An 18,402-nucleotide genomic window follows, 5' to 3' on the forward strand; every position below is an offset into this window, starting at 1 on the left:
AAGATACAAATTACTCTTGGAAGAAATGTAAGAGGGGACATCACTACAGATCTCATGGATATTGAAAAGATAATAAAGAGGGGTGCTTGGGTGGCTCAGTCAGTTAAGCATCCCAGTCTTGATTTCAGCTCAGGTCATGATCTCACAGTTTGTGAGTTCGAGTCCCGCATCGGGCTTTGCGCTGACAGTACAGAGCCTGCTTGGGATTCTGTCTCCCCCTTTCTCTGCCCCTCCCCCACTTGCTCTCTCTGTTTCTCTCTCAGAATAAAAAACTAAACTTGAAAAAAATTAAAAGATAATAAAGAAATATTATAAACAATTCTTTGCCTACAAGTTTGTTAACATAGATAACACGGACCAATTCCTTGAAAGACACAATCAGCCAAAACTCACACAAGGAGAAAAAGACAATCTGAATGAGTCTCTATCTATCAAAGATATTTAATCGATAATTAATAGCCTTCTAAAGCAAAAAGCACCAGACACAGATGGGTTTATTGGTGAATTCCACCAAGAATTTAAGAAAGAAATTATACCAAATCTCTACAATCTCTTCCAGAAAATAGAAGAAGAGAGAGTATTTTTTAACTCATCCTATGTGGATAGCGTTACCATGAATGCCAAAACCAGACAAAGATGTTAGAAGAAAACCGCAGGCCAACATCTCTCATGAAAATAAATGTACTCCCTAACAAAAAGGCAAGCCAGGATCATGGATTTCAACATCAATGCAATGATAAGTCATTGAGGGATTTCAGTCAGTGAGTGACAAGTTCTTAAAATGAAACTCTGTCTTACCTTTCAAAGCAATCACTTGGGCTGCTGTGTGGATAATGGACCTGAGGGGGACTGTGGTAGAAGCTGGGAGATCAGGAGAGAAGGCCGGTGATGGCTGAGGTCAGAGGTGACAGAGGCTTAGACTAAGAAAGAAGTCATGCAGGCAGTGATGGCGGATTCAAAACAAGACATTGAAGGCAGAATGACAACGGATGAGATGCGTGTGTTGGAAGAGGAGAATCAAGAACGACTCCAAATTTTGCGGAGGCCAGTTTCTAGATAAGCGGATGGAGGAAAGAGAAGCTACTTTGAATAGCAAGATCATGGGTCGTCTCTGTGATGTCTGAGAGGGCTGGTAGTGTCTACACTTGGTGGGTGGTTAGGCTGCTCATTTGCTGTTATTAATACTGTTTTTGTTACAAACATAATAGGGTAGATGGAATACTACACGTGCATTATTTTAAAATATTTTTCCAGAGATTAAGGGAACAGCCTGGAAGCCGAGGAGGGGATAGGTGTCAGTTCCATGCATCACAGCTTTGCAAACTCTACTCTGAAAAACCTGCTGGAATGCATTCATGCTAAATTTGCAGGAGATAAATCACGCTCCCAAAGACCCAAGGCAATAAATTAACTTAAAAAATTTTTTTTAATGTTTATTTATTTTTGACAGAGAGAGAGAGAGAAACAGAGCACGAGCGGGGGAGGGGCAGAGAGAGAGGGAGACACAAAATGGGAAGCAGGCTCCAGGCTCTGAGCCGTCAGCACAGAGCCTGACGTGGGGCTCGAACTCACAGACCGTGAGATCGTGACCTGAGCTGAAGTCGGACGCTCAACCGACTGAGCCATCCAGGTGCCCTGACAATAAATTAACTTTGAGAAAACAATGAGTTAAAAGGCTCTAAGAACCTACCGAGGTTACCCTTCCAAGGTAAAGGTTCTCAACATGAGATCCCTGGACCAGCATCATCAGCATCTCCCTGTGAACTTATTAGAAATGCAAATTATCAGGCTCCAGCCCAGACCTACTGGCTCAGAAACTCTGGGCAGGGGCCCAGCACCCTGTGTTTTAACAAGTTCTTCAGGGTGATTCTGAGGCATTTTCTAGTTGGAGAAACCACTGACCTAGAGGAGTTGTAAGATGTCATATATTGCAATCTTTTGATTCTACGTGGACAAGGTCTACACTCTTTTCAATAAGTACCACATAATTTAAAGGCAAGTAATCCTCTCTAAAATATTTTTTGCATGAAAATTATCAAAGACACTATTCCACCTGCATGAACAAAAGTAAAGAAAACGAGTCTCCGTCTTGAGAGTGGGTGTGGCCCCTCCTGGCAGCAGGTGTGGCTTACCTGGCAAATACCGCTGATACACATGTCCAGAGAGTCCGTGTTGCAGCGAGTTCCATCCAGTACCTTGGGTGCCAGCTCCACTACCAAGTTCTGTCCCCGTGCGTGACACTTGAGCGCGCAGGGGGCAGCAGGATCGTTGTATCGTGGAAGCCATTCATAATAACGCCCCTGATACTGGACGTCATTGTAGGCGGAGCACTGCTGGGCTCTGAAGTCTTCTGCATCAGGAGGGCAGTCCTGGAAGCAGAGAAGAAAGGCCACGTGCACATCAGTCAGGGAGATAAGCCAACAGGGGGCTGAACAAGTTTCCAAGAAGTCTCACGAGCCCAGATCCCACCATGTGCCTCTCACCTTGGAGTCCCGTCATTTCTTCCATTGTCCTTTCAAATTCAAGACCGAATCTATAGCCGTGGAGTTCTACTAGGAGCTCCGTGATAATGAAGACAATATTTATTCTGATCACTCTTCCACCCAGGTATTTTTTCCCCCAAATAATTAAAGCCCATCATATTTAAATGCCAAATTTTGCTCTGTTTTAACCACCTCGGGTATAAGTTTTTAAACGCGTTACACGGTCATCTTCTTCTTGAAACAAGGGACGCGTAACGCTTTTAATTCTTCCAGGTGACTCAAGGTCTTTATAGGGAACATTAATTATCATCCGTGCCCTCAAGAACCATTTCAGCATGAAGGATTACTTGGCCCTTACTTTAACTGGCCCCCAAAGCCTTGTGTTTTGTGAGAATTTGTGTTTGTTTCTTTGTTTCTGCTTGTTGTGATTATCATTTAATTCATGTGCCTTTCTTCCCTTTTGGGGGGAAGGAGGCAAGGGGTGGGCAGTCACTGCTCTTCTCTAGAACCTGGTGCCTGCCTTCAAATGGATCTACGATGGAAAGATAAGCACAGGCTTTTCAATTTCTGTCTACAACAACAGCAAGGAAATTCTAAGTAAATGCTCTGGGGAGCTCTCATAATAATAGTAAAAAGTGTCTGGGCAAGGCTTGATGACTCAGAAATCTTTTTACTTAATTACTAATCCCTCCCATCTGCTATTTCCAAAGCCAGATGCTGGCTGAAAAAATGTTACTTTAATCTTCAAAGCTGAGCATAAACTTCCCAATTGATGGGAATTAATTAATCCTATACTAATTTCCCAATTAAAAAAGAACAGACACAGAAAGGCATTATTTTATATATTTTTTTCTTGTTACAAAAGTAATCAATGGCCCTTATAAAAACTTTTGACAAATAGTTTTTATGGAAAAAAAAAACATAAATAACAAAGTTTCTTGTACCTAAATCTTTACACAAATCCTTGATGATTCCCCAGAAACCAACTTCTGGAAATAAAATTTCTGAGAAAAAGGGTGTGTTTCATGAGCTTTTCAAAATATGGCCAAATTGCCCTCCAGGAATTTCCCTCCTTATTATCACCAGGATCCATAAATTCCCTTTTTCTCTGTCTCTCTTCTCAGCTTGGATATTATCATTTTCTAAACATTTTCCAATCGTCCATGTTCAATAGCATTTCATTGCTTGAATCTGCATTTCCTCTCATTATTAGGTCTGATAGCTTTCATGTTTATTTGCCTTTTGTATCCATTCTTCAAACATTTCTTGTTTTCTCGCCTTCATTTACCTAGTGGGATGTTTGCCTTTTTATTATTTTTAACAGACAAAACTATCAACTTTCCTAATGAGGTTATCAACTCCATCATTTTACACTGGAAATATTTTTCCCATTTGATTTTGGTTTTGGTGCTTTGTAAGTCAAGAAACTCTATGTTTCATGTAGTCAGTTCTATTAATATTTCCCTCTACATCTTCTTCCCTCATTCATGAGTTCAGAAATGCTTCCCACCCCCCGCCTAAGAAGAGATAGATACTGAAATGCATGTTTCTGGTTCCTTTCTAGTTTAGCAATGATATTTAACTCTTTGTTACGTCTGGAATTTCCTTTGATGGACGGTATAAGGTAGAAACCTAACTTTATTTTTTCTACAAACAGTTATTAATAAATTTTCAGGCAGGATCTTAAAATATGACTTCTTTCATTTCTCCCCTTTTTACTACTTGACTTTTGTGTCTTACGGTGTTTATGCCTTTGGCCTTCATAATCTGCTTCAAATCCTTTTTGGAAGTAGGTAGGGAATAAATAAAATATAATAAATAAACTTCCCCTGGGCTTAGTTGTATTAGTTTGCTGTGAATCATTCCAAAATCCTGGAATGTAGGGTACCCACATTTTTCCTGTTTCGGCAAGATTAAACCTAAACACAGGTCACACGGATGGAAGAGTCAAACTGAAGACTGGACGCGGTTGACCTTTCTCTCTTGAAATGTGTTTTCTAGCTGGCCCCAGGGAAGATAATCAGCTCATAAAATTATATGGCCTCCCTTCTCCCCAACCATGGCCAGTCTTCTCTGTATCTGACTCTTTGAAACCCATGCCAAAGGATGTAAGAGAGCAGAGTGAAAACGATTTCCCTTGCATTAGGCTCATGGTGTGGCAAGCATGCTTTAGGGACTGAAATTTCTTGCTGTCTGACTCCTGACTGCCTTCGACACCATAAACCAATGAAGTTTCCCAAAATTAACAAGGCTTAATTAACAGACAGCCTAACATGCCAGCCTACAGTTAGTCCTTGCTGAAAGGGTGACCAGGTTCGGACAAGGGACCCAGCCTCCTTGGCCACAGCTGATTATCGGAGGCAAACACCTGGTCCAGGCCAGGAATTTGGGATGGCAACAGAAGAGCCAGAGCCGAGGACTCCCATGGCTGTGGGGCGGGGCTAGCCGTCTCTTTCATGAGATGCCTGCTGAAGTGAAGCCAGCCAGTTCCCACAGCAAAGAAGAATGCACCAGACACGAAAGAAGGAAGGAAGGCTGACAAACCAGGTATTTCACCAGGAGTACATAACCTGGGTTTCTCACTGTCTGATTCCTGGGGCCAGGCCCTCAAGGTGTGCTGATACCCAAATTCCAGTAAATATCCGCACATCCATCCAGTGAATCCCATTTTTCTTGAGCTAATTAGAGTGGCCTCCGTTCCTGGCAAATGACGATCCTGATGAAGAAAGACACCCTTGTATCTGCATCGCGCTCTCTAGTTTATCAGGGATCATCACTCACATTCTTTCTTTACCACCACCCTTTGACAGAGGTGGGTCAGAATTATCATTTCCTTCATTTTAGAAACGGAGACAACTGTGATCTAAGAAGTCTTCGGTCACTAGTCCAAAGACACACAGCTAGAATATGACACGGCCGAGACTGATTCCCAACGTAACAAGCATTCCATTATATGATACCACTTTCTGGTAATCTTGGGAGACATTGATGATTTACATTAAATGCTTCCTTTTACTTGGCATTCTTCCAGTGTCCACAGTAAGCCTGTCTGGTCGGCTTCAGCTGGGTTCCCTGCCCTGGTGCAAGACAATGTAGGGATTCTTGTGTCTTCAGTAGTTTAGTTGACCTTTAGGAAGCTTGAATGCTAAACATTCTTAGGGATTTCCCTAAGAAGCATTTCTCCCTATCAGTTAAGACAACACGTTTATTAAGTATACTTTATGGGTTTTGCATACGTTACATACCATGGACAACATAAAACAATAACCCACCGTTGTCATTTAGAGAGCTTGTAATCTTGGAGATGTAGCATCCACATGCATGAAATACACTGGTGCATTGTTTGTATTTATAGATTCATAAGTACAGCTTTGCAATGAAAGCAATAAAATTGTCGTCCAAGTGTTAAATGAAAACTTGACTGAGTGGAATAAGTAAAGAAGAGATCCTACATTGGGAAGACTGGACTCAAACAGGAGTAGGCAGCCAGACTGAAAAGCACAGAAAAGGAGAAGGAGGAGGAGGACAGAGATTAGGAGGAGAAGAGGAAGAAGGAGAGGAAGGAGGACAAAACGGGTAACAACTAGCACCCATTCAAGGACCATCCTAAAGACAGAGATTTCTTCTCCCTCCTAAAGCTATGAAAATACATAAACCATTCTCATGGGCAACTGAGGGAGAAATGCCAAGACAGGGAGATTACCTAAGACACACAGCATTTTTATGCAAAAGAGATAGACCATCACCTAGGGGATGATTTATATAATAGGACTGAACCAAGCTTTAATTTGGATTATATATTTAGGTAATTCTTCCCAGATAACCAGTGAGTAGGGACTTAGGGGAAATGCGATTTCTGTTGTAAGCAAATTTTAAAATTTTATTTTGTCTTCATATCCAAGCTGTACTAGCTGTACTAGGAGGTAAATTTGGGGATCCTGTTATATAACCGATGCCAAAATTTCCAGCCCGGAAATAAATTACTGCGAGTGACCATTATAAAAAGCCACAGTTAGCAAATGACGCATCATGGAAAAACGATATTTCAGATGAGATTTAAGGGACGGCATGATGTCAACGGGACAACACGCAGGAAACTACAAAAGCGACAGAGAAACAGCAGAAATACATTTAGTGGCTATGAGAGACAGGGAACGGACTTGTCCAGTGAGGGTAGAAGTGACGAGCTCCATACGGAAAAGTCTAACCAGCTTCCGGAGGTCCCTGAAAGCAAGTGAGGGGAATTAAAAGCAATAAGGATTCACGGAGGGGACTGGCACAGAAAACATGGCATTTTAGGAGGGCCGGTGTGATGGCCGATGGACGGGGGTAGGAGCTGCAACAATAGAAAGCAAAGAACACCTCTAAGGGGAAACCGCCAGAAATTAGCCATCCATAGGACCCATGGTATGAAGAGTCTCTCGAGGGTCACATCAAATGTTGCCTCTTCTAGGGGCGCCTGGGTGGCTCAGTCGGTTAAGCGTCCGACTTCAGCTCAGGTCACGATCTCGAGGTCCGTGAGTTTGAGCCCCGTGTTGGGCTCTGGGCTGATGGCTCCGAGCCTGGAGCCGGTTTCAGATTCTTTGTCTCCCTCTCTCTGACCCTCCCCCATTCATGCTCTGTCTCTCTCTGTCTCAAAAATAAATAAACGTTAAAAAAAAATTTAATAAAAAAAAATGTTGCCTCTTCTAGGGGCACCTGGGTGGCTCAGTCGGTTAAGCGTCCGACTTCAGCTCAGGTCACGATCTCGCGGTCCGTGAGTTCGAGCCCCGCGTCGGGCTCTGGGCTGATGGCTCAGAGCCTGGAGCCTGCTTCCGATTCTGTGTCTCCCTCTCTCTCTGCCCCTCCCCTGTTCATGCTCTGTCTCTCTCTGTCTCAAAAATAAATAAACGTTAAAAAAAATTTTTAATAAAAAAAAAATGTTGCGTCTAGAAAGCCACCAGGGACCCCACGGTGCAGAGTTAACCATTTCTCCCCATCTGCGCTCACAGAAAAATGCGCTCATGCTTGCAAAACCACTCTCACCCAATTATGATAGACTCATTTTTGAAGGTATTTTCCCTTTGCCCTCTTCTAGCATTGCCTTTGGTACCATACACCCTGGTATAAAAAACGAGTAGTCAAATTCAAGTATTAGAACTCCTTGCTGACGCATATGACTTCCTTTGGACAGTCTCCACTGGCTCTGGGATATGCCTGATAAGGAAAACTCTCTCCCGAGGCCCCAGGGGCCTGGCCCTGGCTGTGAGGGTCTTTGCTGATCACAACTGGAGGGTTATCTATGAAGACAGCAGGTAGCTGGGATTAGGGGATGCTCCCCTAATCCTACAGGCCCTCAGCCCAAAGCACCATGTTCCCTGACAGAACGAAGCCAGGGAGAGCCGCAGAACCACAGCCTGATTTTTCAGGGGGGGCAGTGTGGTCCTCATTTCCTGGCCATGCCTCCTGTTCCTGTACACGGGGAGTGGAATCTGTCCTTCTAGGGCCTCTGATGTGTGTGCCGAATGCATCCACACTTCATAACGAAAGGATATTCGATCTTCGAGTGCCTGGAGCCTGTCGTTCTCAGATATCTTCTACTGAAGTGGGCACAAGTCAGGAACGCGGCTGTCGGGGTCCGTCCGCATCAAGCCAGATCCTCCCCTGTGCCGGGGACGCCCTGGGCCACTGAAGTGGAAAGCCCGTGCCACGGAGGGCTTCATTTCCATGACTTCCCTCAGCTGCTTCTCCTCGTCCTTTCTCTGCTGTTCCCTGATCTCTGTCCCTGGCCGACTGTGAATCTTCAGGAGATCTCTCCTGCAGCTTCTGTAACGGTGTCTGAAAGGGGAACGTTCTGGCAAGTGCCCCTGCCAGTCAGTCATGTGTTTGCGGGTCGGGAAAAGCAGCCATGTCTTAAACCACCGTCCGTAGTGTTATCCCATCCCCTAACAAAGCTCAAGACCGTTCAGGCTCCTTTCCAAGAGGCAGGCTGGTGTAGCAGAGTGCTTAACGCTGGCACTCCAGAGCCTGGGGGTGGACTGCCTGGGGTTTAATTCAGCTCTGTGACCTTGGGCAGGTTACCTAAATCTCCCCTGTGTATGAATGGATATAAAAATAATACCTACTTTGTAGAGATGCCATGAGGACTATCATGGGTTTGTTCGTGGTCAGGCACTTAGAGTAATGCCTGCACTTAGGAAGTACTTAATAAGTGTGATATATTATTATTATTATTATCATTATCATTATTAGTGATTTTTGCTAATAGTTAGAAAGCTTGTACACATAGATGACAAACTCTGTGGTTCTGAGGCTGAGAGTTTGAGGCTTCAGACAAGGAGGAACAGAAGTACGAGCCATCTCCGGGATGGGATGGAACAGTAGGTCCCTGGGGCTCACTGGCAGTGACCTCTGATCCCCCATGGAGTAGGCTTCCCTGATCACTGAGATGGTGAGGTCCCTCCGGTGGGAATGGGAGGTCTCGCGGCCCGATGGGATAGGCTCTCAGGCCCCAGAGCTATAGGTGTGGACATCTCTGAACCACAAGGCAAATCTCCCTCATAAGAGGGCTTCATCATGGAATCACAAAAGGCAGCTTCCTTCAGAAAAGCGGGTGACGGGCCCCATCTCCAGGGACACGGGAAGCCACTGGCTGCGGTGCCAGCATGGCCGGCCTTCAGCCGGGACACTGAATGACAGCGAGAAGCTGGGGTGCACTGATGGGAGCCCGGTTCCCTCTCTCCTGGAGGTAGGTCACAGACTGGTCCCCCTCCTGCCCTCTGCACCACCCTGCGCAACACAGAGGTGGCGATTTCAAAAGGGAGAGTCTAAACCCCAATTAACAAAGCAGGAGGCAGGGCACCTGAGTGGTTGGGGCAGTCAAGCATCCAACTCTTGGTTTCGGCTCAGGTCACGATCTCACAGTTCATGGGATCGCGCCCCACACTGGGCTCTGCGCTGACAGCACGGAGCCTGCTCGGGATTCCGTCTCTCCCTCTCTCTGCCTCTTCCCTACTGGTGCTCTCACCGTCTCTCTCAAAATAAATAAATAAACATAAAAAAAAAAAATAAAGCAGGAAGCAACTCCAGAAAAGATGGGACTATCTTTGTGCCCCGAGTTCATGGGGTTACTTCATTTATGGCACTTGACCTCCTTGTGACGTTTCCATGTATATTCCCAGGAACGTACTGTATATCTCTCCTGCGAAGGAACAGACTCCTTAGAGATCCCCAGCAGCTGGGGCTGCACGGACCCCCTGTGGTCTGCAGGAGGACTTGAGCATGCACGACTGCACCCCACGGCCGTGAAGGACCTGCCACAACCCCCCTTCCTTGCCTAAAAGGAATTCGGTGAAAAACTCTGAGCTTGCAATGGCAGGCATGGAGATTAACACCACATTCTTAGGAAATCTCTGTAAGGACTCCAACGCTGAGAACGACAAAGGAGCAACATTGACACTGCTCTCCTCTCTGCTGGTCACCACCTTCTACACATGTATTTCTCCCCAGCCTAGAAGGTGGTAAAGGTTCCTGCAGGATCCTCCCAGAGGGGCCCTCAGTTAGAGACCACAGGGACCCCCCAAGTCCCACGGAGCCTCAGGGGCATGGGATCTTCACTCGAGTGCACCAAAGTCCTAGCCCTTGTACCTGATATGTGGTAGGCTGTAGTAGATTACGTTGTGTGCCCACATTGTATGACCGACACTCCCAGACCCTCGTAACACTTGTGTTGAAGAAGATGCCTTCTTGGAATTCGCGAGAGCACAGAGCACACACAGACACGCACGCACGCAGAGACCCAAGAATGAAATCTCAAACTGCAACACCTTGATCTGGGCGTTTAAAATGAATTCTCCTAGGGGCGCCTAGATGGCTCAGTTGGTTGAGCGCCCAACACTTGGTTTGAGATCATGTCATGATCCCAGGGTTGCAGGATTGAGCCCCACATCGGCCTCTGCGCTTAGCGTAAAGCCTACTTAAGATTCTCTCTCTCTCTCTCTCTCTCTCTCTCTCTCTCTCTCTCTCTCAAAAAAACCCCTAAATACAAAAAACAATTTAAAAACATAGGCACCCAGGCAAAAGGCAGTAGACCTAACCGCCTCTTAGATAAAACCCTGAGGTTGTTAATGAATTCACATGCTTGTATAGGAGACAATCCTAGACTGGGTGTGCACCCACGTGCCCACCTTTGTGTCGAGGTCAATCTCTCTGCCTTTGGTGCCCCAACCTGGACCTCAGCTCATTGAATTAAGCATCATGCACACGTGTGTGTCCCGATTCCTTGGACCCCTATCTGGTCGTAGGACATGTGAAATCTATTTGCTTTGTCACCCAAAATTTCTCCGAGGATATAATGGACACCAATCTGGCCGCCCAAGGCCTGAGTGATATTGGAGTTCGCCCAATAAATAAGTGCCCATGTTTCTCACTTAAATTTGAAACCAGTTGTAAGAGAAAGAAAAACACTTCTGCTTGGTCACTGATAAAAACCGCCACATGGCTGAGCCCCGCAGTCAGAAGGTCTCGCTCACACTGTGTGCCCAGGGCTGCTCCCCCAGGAAAAGTTTTGGTCTGCGGAAGACAAGCACTCAGACAGGACTTCTGTCTCACACTGGCCCAGGACAGAGAAGAGAGAGACAGGGACAAAGCCCCAGTGAGTAAAATTTTTTAAATAAATTAATCACAACCAACAGAGGAAAATGGACTTACAGAAAATCTAAATCTCACTTAGATTTCCAGATTCTCATAGTTTCCTTTTATTTCCCTTCATTTTGATTTGGGTATATATCACTAACAAGGGAAATGTTTTAAGTGGAAATAGGATTGGTTCCTTCTGGTATCTATTTTGCATTTTCAGATCTGTCAAGCAAAATGTTTGCATTTTGTTTTTAAGTGCTCAGCGTTGTAGAATAAGAGTGAGGTTTCTAAACCCACCCCTATGTGGGATTTTCTTGCATCACCTATAGAGCGCTCTTAACACATTTTGCAGTGGGCGGGACAGGTGGTTTAGAGCAGGGAAAGGAAGCAGAGACCGGTTCAAGTCTGTGCTCTTCCTTTGAGACCCTTGGAAAATAATTTTACTTCTCTCAGCCCCAGGCCCCTCATTTGCAAAAAAGAAATAACCACACCTCATCTGCCTACATCTCAGAGACAGTGTGAAGGTCCAATGACATACCGTACCTAAAAGCACTTTGAACTTTGAAGGTGTTTTACAGGTATTAGGTATTGTTTCGATGAATTCAGAAATTATTAAATACTTGCCAAATAAGTTTATACGTTTGAAATAGCCTCAAAAGGTAGTAGAAATGGAAAGCACGAGATATACAAAAATCTGTTGTCAATTAAAAAATACTTAAATTTTCCACAAAGGGTACCAAGAAGCCATTAGCTTTATAGTACGCATTATAATATTCTAACTTAAAACATGAACTTATTTTATTGGATTATATATTTTTGTTATAGAACTTACATGGTTGCTGCACGTCTTGTATCGAATATTCTGCCCTTCGCAATTCCTAGAGGAAAAAAGGGGACAAAGAAATGATTTCATAGAAGTGGCAAGCAGCACAAAAGAAAAAAGGGAAGGGAAGGGAAGGGAAGGGAAGGGAAGGGAAGGGAAGGGAGAAAAAGAGAAAAGGAAAGAAAAGAAGAGAAAAGGAAAGGAAAGAAAAGAAAAAAGAAAAAGAAAAGAAAAGAAAAGTAAAGAAAAGAAAAGAAAAGAAGGACGGAGAAGGAAGGAAGAGAGGGAGGGAGGGAGGGAGGGGAGGGAGGAAGGAAGGAAGGAAGAACAATAAATACAAGGTGATACCGATAAAACTTTTATTGTTCGTGTCACCTCAGAGATTCAAAGTTTAAATTCCAACAAATAACTTTCAGAAATCAGGAGGGCAAAAAAGTCTCATGAAAGTGTCACTTTAAAGAGAGTGAATTCTTGAGCTGAATTAATGTCATGTTATTACTTATGTGCAGTTTTTACTCTGGGATCCATATGACCACTGAAATAAACGTGTGTGCATACTTCTGGGGTTTTTTTCTGTGAAAAAGAAGGGGAACTACGGGTAGAAGCATTTGGGCACCATGCCCCTCACTCACTGAAGCAACCTCAGTCAGCCGCGCATTCCGTGACCTCCTTCTCCAATCAATACGGTGATCTCGGTGAGAAATCTGCTTGAGGCGATGCCTCCACTTCTGATTTCGACTACTGGCCTTACTAAATGGATACTACGAAATAGGGTCCGGGGGGCTTTGTCGGGAAACCAGTACCGTAGGGTCTGAAGTCACATACAGGTTTGAGAATCCTCTAGAAAGGATCACCGCGTACCATATCCTCCCCTCCAGCCACTGGTTCTAGAACTTTGCCACTCATTCTCTGAGCAGATTTTTCCTTGGATGTTTGGAGTTCCCTGTGGCAGGAATTTTCCCCAGTCAGAGCTCGCTGGTCTATAGTTTATATTAACTCCTTAAAGTTATCCGATCCACTAATGGCACCTCTCCCAATTTTTCAATTACGTGTTTTTACCTTTGGTATTCCTGGTAAGTTCAATGGCAGATTTGCAGCAAAGAAAGCCAACCACAGGCTTCACTCATCACCTTGTGTTAAAAGTCAACTGATACTATTTCAATTGTTTTAAAATATTTAGCCCTAGAAGAAGAGAAATCTTTACCAAGTGGATCTGATTTTTTGCTGGTATGGCTTAAATAAGAGCCTATACGAAATGATTCACAATCTGTTTCAGCAATATCCAATTCATGGCACACGCTGACGATTCTATTTTTATTGATTACAAAAAGAGTAAGTGAACACTAATAACATGCCAAGAAGTATAAAGGAGGATAATCGATCTTTCCAAATCCCATCACCAAGATTTACACTCTCCATATTTTGGCATCCAATCATCCAGTATTTCTGCATGATTTACTGACAGATGTGAAAGCATACTACTAATTCAACTTTGGATTAGTTTTGATCTAAGATAGCAAACATTCCTCCCACTTTACTACGAATTCTTTGAAGAAATTCTTTTAATAACTACATAAAAGTCCATTATGCAGACATTACACTTTTTATAGTTTTGAATTTAAAATTTTCTTAACTGTGGTAAAGTCCACATAACACAAATTTACGTCTTAACCATTTTTAGGTATACAACTCAGCATTAAGTATATCCATATTGTAGTACAAACATTACCTTTCATGGTTATTTATGCTGCCTCCTTCTCCCCCTGTAGTTTTTAAATTTACATACAGTGAAATTCACTTTGGGGGGGGGCGGTGTACAATTTTATGAGGTTTTACAAATCCACCCTCCCCCTGACTCATTTGCTTTTCACGTAGTGATTATTTTGTATTTTATTATGTCTCCTGATTTTTGATCCCGCTTTTCACTTTTCCTTCCTTTGCCATCCTTCTCAAACTGCCCCTTCCCCACTTATGTCTCATATCATATTCACGTTCCTTTCTGTTGCATTTGCAGAATGTACCCCTAATGGAAGTGAGAAGGCGTATGGGAGGAAGTCTGGGGGTGAAAAAATAAAAGCATCATAGCTGCCTCCAAAAGCATTATCTACATGATAGTTAAATTTCTGAACTTGAAGGCAGACAAGGTATCCGATTAGTTGCCCCTTTTTAATGTAATTCTCATGACTTTGGGATGAGAACATCTTCCCAGATGTTACTGTAAAAGGCTGATCCAGTCTTGGTATTTTGTAACACTTCCTATATCCTTTTTTTGTGTGTCTTGTCATAGGTATATGGCTCTGAAATTTATTAAACCTTCAGTGAGGCTACATCAAACTTTAAATATTCAAGAAGCACCACACTGGGAGGCTGGCGGGAAAACAGTATTAGGGTGGAGAAGGCTCTCTCTTGGTCGAGGGGAAGTGACGCCATTCTCCTGGGAGACAACAGCTATGCCAGTGGACAAGGTCATGTACTTACATAACTTATTTCATTGTGCTTTTTATGTGTGGAAAAAAAGAAGAAAATAAATTACAGAAAAAGTGAAAGGGTAATTTAAAGTACTCTGTTTATTTTGGAAAGGCCCCGAATGAGGAAAGCAGCTAATAGATTAGGGAAGTGATAACCAAAACTTTTGAACCATGCTGACTTGGAACCCTAAAAAGCTTTTAATTCTCATTTCCAGAGAGCAGGAAAATGGCAAAGATACATTTTAAGAGAGTATCTGAATTGATCTAAATACTGATATACAAAAAATGTCAAAACTTAGGAAGCATGGAGTTTTCTCTAAAAGCGTTTTGGAACTTCAAAAAAATTATCCCAGATGCATTTTTCCCAACTGCTTGACTTCAGCCATTTAAATGAAAAACAAAATTACTTTTAGAAGAAGTTTAAAACTAAAAGGAAAGAGCCTATGAGGTGAAAACAGCTGATGATTGTGTCTCAGGTCTGCTGTGTGGCCCATATAGTCATGGTCCACACCCCACGGTCCCGATTATAAGCCTAGCATCCAGGAGGCATGAACTTGTACCCCAATTGGTGAGCCTGAAAATCTACATGTGAAACATCAGTGTATCTCCATTACAAATCCCACCACAACAGCAGCAAAATGGTATGGAAAGAGCATTTTACCGCATGAATTCTCAAAATATAAAGGACCATTCTGGATTCATCCTTCTCCAGCAACTTCTTACCAGGAAGTACTATGTACCAGGATGTGGGTATAAAGATAAAGATGCAGGGACACTATCTCTCAATTCCCCTAACACATCAGTAGTTTTATATATATATGTATATACGTATATATATATATATGTATATAATATATATATATATATACATATATATATATATATTTTTTTTTTTTTTTTAACCCAACCATCTGGCCAACATTTTTAATGTTCTACCTAGCACACAGTAAACTCGCTGACTGGTCTCTATTGATGTGGCTTTAGTTACAATTTAGCATGAAAATGAATCACCACTTTATGAAACAGGCATAAAATGAAATGCAAGTTATTTTAAAGTTAAGGACACTGGAGTCCTAATTCCCCAAGCAGGAACCTGCCAGCTTATTCTGGAAATAATTCCTTTGGCCTGCAGCAACTGAGCTACAGAAATATTGCTTCCAAGTTTTTAATTTCATTCTAATTATTATATGCAAGAGCTAATGGTTATCAGGAGTATATGAAAATTCAAGAACATCATTTCACAATTATGTATTTTCTATCCATTACAACATTCATAACACCCTGAAATTGGAGATTTTTGAAGCCATAAATTTATGAATATATAAAAAACATATGTTGATTCCACATGAGGATACATTAAAAACATTAATAAAATTTCCCCGGAGTTTATAGCAGGATAATTTATTACATTCATTTGATGATATATCGACTCAAACACTAGTGTCTTAAAGACTGAGAAGCATGTGTCTGAAGAATAAAAATATATTAATTTTTTAAATAGTAGTTAACTTAAATCTGTGTTCCCCATGGCTGGCAGTTGACTAGAATATCAAGTTACAAATTTCTGCAAGACAGACATTCTGGCTGGGGCACGCTTTGCAGTGCAAAAGAAATGACTGTGTATTTAAATATAATCAAAGTCTGAAAAAAAAATTATCCACAAAAAATAAATGAGCAAAAGAGTCACATTCATCCCCTTCCCTAAATCATGAATTTCAATAAGTGCCCCGATAACAACAGAGGGCACTGAAATGCTTTCAAAAGCTTTGGGATGGCTTTTTGTTTGATTTTGTATGTAACCACCTCCATATTCCTTTTCCAAGAAAAACTGACCACAGAGCTCAATATTCATGAAGACTTAACAACTCTCTAAGGCTGTTCTAGGATAAAGAGACCTGATAAGCTTTCCAAGGGAAGGAGGTTTCCTTCTCAATCACCTCGGAGTACTTTCAAAACGACAGTAAAAGTTCTTAATATGTGAGTGGGTCACGAGTGATTAGTTTGATGCTGCCTGAAAGACGGGGAGCAGGGATGAGTGAACTAGTAACAAATCCGCTGCAAATTTAATTTTTATGCAGAGAAATAACGTTGCTGTCCCCAGTTCTTATGGAAGACACGGAGTGAGTGGGTGTGCCGTCGGCCTGGCCCCATACCAGGAACCAAGCTGGAACAGGACATATATTGCCATGCATTTATCTTATATTTAATTCTCTCATTTACTTTTTTTTATGTTTTTCTAAAGTTTGTTTGTTGTTGTTGTTTTAAGAGGGAGGGAGGGGCAGACAGAGAGAGAAGCAGGCTCTGTGCCATCAGTACAGAGCCCGACATGGGGCTTGAACCCACAAACTCTGAGATCATGACCTGAGCCAAAATCAAGAGTTGGGTGCTTAACCAACTGAGTCACCCAGGCACCCCCCCATTTAATTTTTTTAATATTTGATTAGGATCTTTTCTAGCCTGACCTATTTTTTTCAAATTAGATGAGCTCAGGGAATAAACAAATGTGGAGATTCTCAGGCCTAAGAGCAAGTTTCAGAATACAGATTAAGATTTGTGCATAAATAAACTAAAAAAAAAAACAAAAAAAAAAAACAAACATTAAAATCCTTAAAAAAATGAAAAAAAATAAGCAAGTACTACTTTGGAGATGGGCACTCAAAACATAGTAGCAATATTTAGGGTTGAATTGTTTTGTGTTCTTAAAAGTATTTTATTATGAAATGTTTTAAGTCCACAATAAAAGAATGATACAAACTCATACATATACCAGCAAGCTTCATCATTTCTTAAGGTGTTCTTCAGATTTATTTATCACTTATCTATCTATCTATCTATCTATCTAATCTATCTATAGTAGGTATCTATCATCCATCCATCTTATCTATCTATCTAATCTATCTATAGTAGGCATCTACCTATCATCTATCTATCTATCTATCTATCTATCTATCTATCTATCTATCTATCTATCTACCTATCTTAGTTTAAAGTAGGCTTCATGCCCAGTGTGGAGCCCAACGAGGGACTTGAAGTTACAACCCTGAGATCAAGAGTCAGACGCTCGGCTGACTGAGCCACCCAGGTGCCTCTCTTTGGATTTATTTTTGAGAAATCTATCATTACAAATATGAGGGATGCTCTCTGCCAATCCTCCTCAATCCTATTTCCCTGCCTCCCTCTGCAGAGACAACTAAGTAAATGGTATCACAGTGTGTATAATCTTCCACAGCTTGATTTTTAAAATTTGTATAGACACTATGTTCTTGAAAATATCCACGTGGATAGATGCAACTCTAATTTATTTGTTTTTATGGTTCCATAGTAGCCCAATGTATAAATACACCACCATTAATTTATCAATTCTTTTTATTTTCTATTGACCAATTTTCCTAAAGTTTTTGAAGATTCTGCAATAAGCAATCTCACACAACCACCTTAGGCGTATCTGCATGTATTTCTCTGGGATATATACCTGCGTGGGACCGCCCTGTTGTGGGCATTTATAGCTTCACTGCTACTAGATATTGACAAACTGCTCTTTAAAGTGAGAATACTATGGGGCACCTGGGTGGCTCAGTCGGTTAAGCGTCCGACTTCGGCTCAGGTCATGATCTCGCGGTTCGTGAGTTCGAGCCCCGCATCAGGCTCTGTGCTGATGGCTCAGAGCCTGGAGCCTGCTTCCGATTCTGTGTCTCCCTCTCTCTCTGCCCCTCCCCTGCTCATGCTCGGTCTCTCTCTGTCTCAAAAATAAATAAACGTTAAAAAAAAAATAAAGTGAGAATACTAATTTTCACCCCAGTTTATAGCACAAAAAGGTTCTAGCTTTTACAAACCTAGGTCAATATTCGGCATTTTATTTTATTTTATCTTAATTTATTTTGAGAGAGAGAGCAAGCAGGGGAGGGACAAGAAGAGAGGGAGACAGAATCCCAAGCAGGCTCCACACTGTCAGCACAGAGTCCAATGCAGGGCTTGAACTCACAAACCATGAGATCATGACCTGAGCCAAACT

General features: G+C 42.4%; 1 protein-coding gene across 10 annotated transcripts in view; it reads right to left on the reverse strand.

The window, feature by feature from the left end:
* The window catches only part of ADAMTSL3 (ADAMTS like 3), a 353,112-nt gene that overhangs the window by 208,150 nt on the left and 126,560 nt on the right, over positions 1-18,402 (reverse strand). For all 10 annotated transcript variants that reach the window (XR_006218331.1, XR_006218332.1, XR_006218333.1 and 7 more), the window contains exons 5-6: positions 11,932-11,977; positions 2,133-2,369 (exon numbers count right to left, since the gene is read on the reverse strand). Coding sequence is in view for 6 of the 10 variants with exons in the window: in XM_042987917.1 (XP_042843851.1) it covers positions 2,133-2,369; positions 11,932-11,977 (283 nt within the window). In the remaining 4 variants the exon portion in view is untranslated. The remainder of the gene's footprint in view (positions 1-2,132; positions 2,370-11,931; positions 11,978-18,402) is intronic.

The sequence above is a fragment of the Panthera tigris genome, chromosome B3 (assembly GCF_018350195.1).
Source record: "Panthera tigris isolate Pti1 chromosome B3, P.tigris_Pti1_mat1.1, whole genome shotgun sequence".
Taxonomy (NCBI): domain Eukaryota; kingdom Metazoa; phylum Chordata; class Mammalia; order Carnivora; family Felidae; genus Panthera; species Panthera tigris.